At 38.2% G+C, this 6,000-nt stretch overlaps 1 protein-coding gene across 5 annotated transcripts in view; it reads right to left on the bottom strand.

The window, feature by feature from the left end:
- LOC144020696 (caskin-1-like) overlaps positions 1 to 6,000 on the bottom strand; it is a 49,390-nt gene that overhangs the window by 35,786 nt on the left and 7,604 nt on the right. For all 5 annotated transcript variants that reach the window (XM_077524423.1, XM_077524426.1, XM_077524425.1 and 2 more), the window contains exons 2-3: positions 4,476 to 4,527; positions 2,335 to 2,432 (exon numbers count right to left, since the gene is read on the bottom strand). In XM_077524423.1, the coding sequence (XP_077380549.1) occupies positions 2,335 to 2,432; positions 4,476 to 4,527 (150 nt within the window). The remainder of the gene's footprint in view (positions 1 to 2,334; positions 2,433 to 4,475; positions 4,528 to 6,000) is intronic.

Here is a 6,000-nt window from a genome sequence, read left to right as displayed (position 1 = left end):
TGTGTCTGCGTTTTTGGGATCCAACCTTAGCACATAACAAATCAATTTTGTATTTGTTGCTCTTATGTGGTCTATAATGAATGTTACGTTAGTTTACACATTTTTTTTGTTTTCTTTGCTTGATCTTCATCCTTCTTTTGCCTCGCTGCTCCCTTGTACTTGGGTCCTCCAGCTCACCACCAAAACCCTCAAATCTTGAGAAAATAAAAAGTGTGATATCTCGTAACATGTTCTTTTTAAAATTGTTGTTATTTCTCGTAAACATGTGCCCCCAGGCCGGACTTTGGACCCCTGATTTAATAGCATCAAAAACAAAAACAAAAACAAAAAAAACAGGCTTGCCCAAGCAGGTGAAATTGGTTCTATAAATCTATGAATACAACACGGATATGCTCCAAGCCTCCTATATCACTTCAGGAAGGCAATGAACAAATAATTGATAGCTTCCTCGTCACGTCGTCTTTAGTGAACTACTCCCGGCGGTACAGCGCAATGGAGGGGTGGGGGGTGGGGTGGGGTTCTGCGTCCATTTAGAGACACACCGTGCATGACAGACTAAGGAAGAGGCAGTCCTCCATCCTGGAGGATTTATGTCTCCCATCTGCCCTGAGACTTCTGTCTTCTCCTGTTCTGCCAGACTGGGATGGATGGCGATATTAGAGGAGGGCAATAAAAAAAAAAAAACAAAAAAAAAAAACTGAAAATCTGGGCTGCTCTCTTCCTCTTGGCTCTCGCTCTCACTTCTGCTCTCTGTTTGCTGTGCACACAAATCTGTCGTTTTGCACAAATATTATTTCTGTCCTCAGAAAGCTCACCGTTTGATGACATAACAGGGGCTCGCTTTTTGCCACGACTGCCTTTTTACAAACAAACAGCACCTAAAACGTAACGCGCACATTTCGAGGATCAGAAATGAAATTGTCCAAAAATGTGCATTAACATGCATTGTGGGTTATTATTCTTGTAAAAAAAATAAATAAATAAAAATCTCGTAATATGGTGACATCATTAAAACATTTTTGGCATATCGAATTTTTGCAAAATATTTTTTTTGTAATATAAAAATTAATTTGTGTCAAATCATGACTTTTTAATGTAATATATTACAATTTCATTCTCCTAAAATTGCAACTTTTTTCTTTTAAGATTACAATAGTTATGCTCATAAAATTCTGACTTTTCTCATAATAGTACTACTTCATTCTTGTAATATTGTTTCTTATATTACACATTATCGCAAAACTGCAACATTTGTATTGTAAGATTATGACTTTATTCTCATAAAATTCCACGTTTTCTCTTGTAATATTATTACAACTATATTCTCAAAAAATATTCTGACTTCTTTATTGTAAAATTTTTACTCTTTAAATTTGTGACACTTGTGAAATTCAGACTGTTCTTGTTTATTAACTGAAGACATTTTTTGAACCATTCCAACTCTTCTCATAATATTCTGAAATTTCTCTTTCAATACTAGAACTTGATTCTTACAAAATTCCTTTTTTTTTCGCAACTGTCTTTGAGCTCATAAAATTTAATGTTACAACTCTATTTTCATATAATCAATTATTGTAAAATTCTCAATTTTTTTTCTTGCTAAGGTATATAGGTCTCTAAAATATTTTTGTCTTCGAATATTAAATTATATCTTGTTGATTTTTTTTCTTTTAATATTACAACTCTATTCTCAAAAAAATTATATCTACTTTTTTTCCCCTGTGATATTACAACTTTAATCTCGGAAAAGCATACCTCATTTTCTCGTCATATTACAAGTTTATCTTCACAACATTCTCAATATTTTTGATAGCATTAAATTTCCGTCAAATAAAATCACAACTTTTGTCTCTATTAGTTCTCTTATCTTGTAACATTCTAACATTTTTTTGCTAGTCTCAGCCAGGTGTGTTCATTTTTTTTTTTTTTTATTCCAACCTTGTTCTCATAAGAATTTTGAGAACTTTTTTTCATGACTTTTCATACATTTTTTTCTGTTTTATTCAACTTTTGACTACTACAACATTCCAACTATTTTCCTTATAATATCACGACAGTCTTCAAATAATATTACATTTCTCACATCATTGAAACCATTTTCCTTTCTTTTCAAATGTAGCTCTAAAATTCTTTTATAAACTTTATAATAAAAAAATATTATGGAATAATGTATCGTGTTTTTGACCTGTGATGGATTTTCCTACTCAATTTTCAACCCACAATGCATTGCTCACGAGCAAGATCCATCATTCCATCATTTTGGGTGATATTTGCACAGTGTCATATCCCGTTAACACAGTGTGATACAAAATTCAAATGTTTGTTTTTGTTTACCTTTATTGTCTTTAATGTCCACGGCTGCCTGAGCCTCCAGCAGCAGAGAGATCATCTCCTTGTTGCTACTCAGAGCAGCGTGATGCAGAGGCGACAACCTTCACACACGCACACAGATGAGGTGAGAATGTTACATGCTAATAAATACACGTGTATGTGTAAAATCCGAGCGGGACTCGAAGCCGAGATCATCTTTTGGCGTAGAACAGCTCCACCGCTCGGCTCAGTGTGAGAGAGACGGGACGAGGCGGGTTGGGTGCAAATGACCTACTTCCATTAATAAGCAATTGCTCTGCCCTGGAGCCTGCCGTACACACACAGCGCACGCCTGTGTGCGTGTAAATGTGTGTGAGTGTCTAATGGATCCCCCGCGAATGCAAAAGGCCGGGCCCTGGAGCCGAATCGACCAATCATCGGTCATTAAACAAGCACTTGGGACCAATCATGTGATTCCAATCAGCGTGTTACCAAAAAAATAATAAAAAATCCAAAGCCAAATGGAACACGATGACAAACCAAGCATGTGCGCACATAAAGATCGGCCAATCACAAAGTCTAAAAATAGACGAAAATCAAGAATTGTGCATTGAAGGGAACGGTCACACACGAGTTCAAAAAATGTCCCCTCAGAGGTGGGTAGTAGTAAGTACATTTATTTAACTCTTTGGATTAAATTGTACTTATTAGAGTCATTTAAGTGCTGCATACTTTTTATTTTTGTCATAACGTGTGGAGCGAGGATGTGGTGGATGGACCCAATGGCGGAGAAACGAGGCAGGGAGAAAGATAGGATGGGAAACGTGAGGAACTTTATTTACAACAAAGATGGTGATGGACATGACGGGACGGAACGTGAGCGGACTGGTTGCCATGACTGGACTGAACGTGGAAAGACTTGGGCAAGACGTGGACAGCCTTGGCAGGACAGACTTGGCAGAACGTGGACAGACTTGGCAGGACGTGGCCAGATTATCAGGACAGACTGGGTATGATAGGACGACTTGGCTAGACGTGGAGAGACTTGGCATGACGTAGACAGATGTGGCAAGACAGACTTGGCAGAACGTGGACAGACTTGGCAGGACATGGACAGACTTGGCAGGACAGACTGGGTATGATAGGGCGACTTGGCTAGATGTGGAGAGACTTGGCTAAATGTGGAGAGACTTGAGTTGATGTGGAGAGACTTGGCATGATGTGGACACATGTGGCAGGACAGACTTGGCAGAACATGGACAGACTTGGCAGGACAGACTGGGTATGATAGGGCGACTTGGCTAGACGTGGAGAGACTTGGCATGACGTAGACAGATGTGGCAAGACAGACTTGGCAGAACGTGGACAGACTTGGCAGGACATGGACAGACTTGGCAGGACAGACTGGGTATGATAGGGCGACTTGGCTAGACGTGGAGAGACTTGGCTAAATATGGAGAGACTTGAGTTGATGTGGAGAGACTTGGCATGATGTGGACACATGTGGCAGGACAGACTTGGCAGAACATGGACAGACTTGGCAGGACAGACTGGGTATGAGAGGACGACTTGGCTAGACGTGGAGAGACTTGAGTTGACGTGGAGACACTTGGCTAGGAGGTGAGAAACTTTGACCATAAATAGAGAAATTTGACCAGACGTTAAGAAACTTGACCAGACGTTGAAAAACTTGACCAGATGTTGCCACTACTAACACAGCTTAGCACACCTCAACTGGACAAGACAAGACAAGACAAGACAAAACAATGCTCCCATGACGCGTAAACAAACACCACTCCCTAAATACAACACTAACGAGACACTAACAAGACACACCTGGAAAACACAGCAGGCAGAGGGCACTAATTAGCAACACATACGGGGAGCGGAGAAACACACACAGGTGGACAAGTTTAACTATGACGAGACCAGGGGAGACAAAACCGGACAAAAGACAACATAAACAGCCAAAACTAAACCAAAACCCAACCCCCCAAAACCGAAACATGACAACTTTATCTTGAGTTTATTTTTGTTCAGAAGAAATTCTGCTTTTATACTGTTACACTGAAATACAACTAAAAGTAGCAACTAGCAAGCTGAATGTATGTGCCAACTATTTGTTTTGGTTCCTCAGAAAGACTTGTTAAATAGTTTCTCCTTACCCATCTGCATCCTGGATGTTGACGTTCACCCGCTTGGCTGCCCCAAGGAGCTCTGAAACACAAGGAGACTTATTTTAAAAAAAAAACATTTAAAGCTTTGGAAAAATAACACACTAGGGATTCATGTATTCTCCAATTTACATATTCATTTTATTCCCTGCAGGTTTCCGGCACGCTGCACCACTTTTACGCCCTTTGAGCGCCGCAAAACGTTAACAGCGGTTCCTCCGGAGAGGGGGGGTGAGCTCAGGACAACTGGCCAATTGAACGGAAGCACAATGTCACACTGAGGCTGCGAAAGAGCCCGCGGAGTCAGCGCTGCTTCTGAATGACAACTACTCGCTGGATAAATATTAAAGTGTGACGCAGTGAAGTTAAGTACGAGCAGCTATTTTGTCATTAATCATCTGCTAATGCAGTCTATGCAGTGGGAGGAAATAGAGAAGTACAAACGGCCTAGCTTAGCCTTGAGTCTGTTAGAGTAATGCTAATGCTAACACATAATGGCAAACAAATTACCTTTCCAGCCACTGATATTTAGTGACACCTCAAACGTCCGAACAGTCCTTTTGTTATGTAAAACCCCAACGAAAATATACTTTTGATGGCAAAATAACATATTTACAGATAATCACCAGAGTAACAAGTTTGACAAACTATTTGCGCACGATTTAGTAGCGTGTGCATGTCATGTTCACACATTACGTCATCACTTCTACTTCTAAATGAAATAATCTCATCATCTTTTCACTATTTTGTGACACTCTTAGTAGTAGATTTAACAACATGACGTAATCACAAGCTGCTTGTAACAGCCGAAGTTCCAACAATCCGCCATTGATGAGCTTCTGCATCGTTTTGATACGTGATCTCATCCGAAAGGCTTTTTCTGTTTTTTTTAATAATATTTTCCCTCCTGTTTTTCTGAATATTATTTTCCCGTTTTTTTTTTATTGTTTTTTTTTATAACAGAAAAAAAATATTCCGTAAAACAGAAAAAACAAAATTCAGAAAACGCTGTTTTTCTGAATATTTTTTTCCCCTGTTTTTCGTATTTTTTTTTTTATAACACAAAAAAATATTCCGTAAGACAGAAAAAAAAATTCAGAAAATGCTGTTTTTCTGAATATTTTTTTCTAATTTTTCATATTTTTTTTAAGAACAGAAAAAAAATTCCGTAAAACAGAAAAAAAAATATTCAGAAAATGCTGTTTTTCTGAATATTTTTTTTTCCGTTTTTCGTATTTATTTTTTTAAAACAGAAAAAAATATTCAGAAAACAGAAAATAAATTACTAAAAAAAAAAAAAGCTCCCCCATAGTTTTGTTTTATTGTCAAGTGAATGCAATACGCTTCTGTAGTAGAATAGAACCTTGTAAAAATATAAACCCGTATAAAATCCCAATCACAACGTTGAGGAAAAAGAAATTATTATAATTCAAAGTCAAGGATAAAAAAAACAAAAGTGTTTTCCAATTTGATGGTGGTGAGCGTGGCAGATGTGGGTTTATCTTTGCAAAAAGCG

This window comes from Festucalex cinctus, chromosome 6 (assembly GCF_051991245.1).
Source record: "Festucalex cinctus isolate MCC-2025b chromosome 6, RoL_Fcin_1.0, whole genome shotgun sequence".
NCBI lineage: Eukaryota > Metazoa > Chordata > Actinopteri > Syngnathiformes > Syngnathidae > Festucalex > Festucalex cinctus.
The sequence above is the reverse complement of the archived record's forward strand: the minus strand, read 5'-3'. Positions and strand labels throughout refer to the sequence as shown.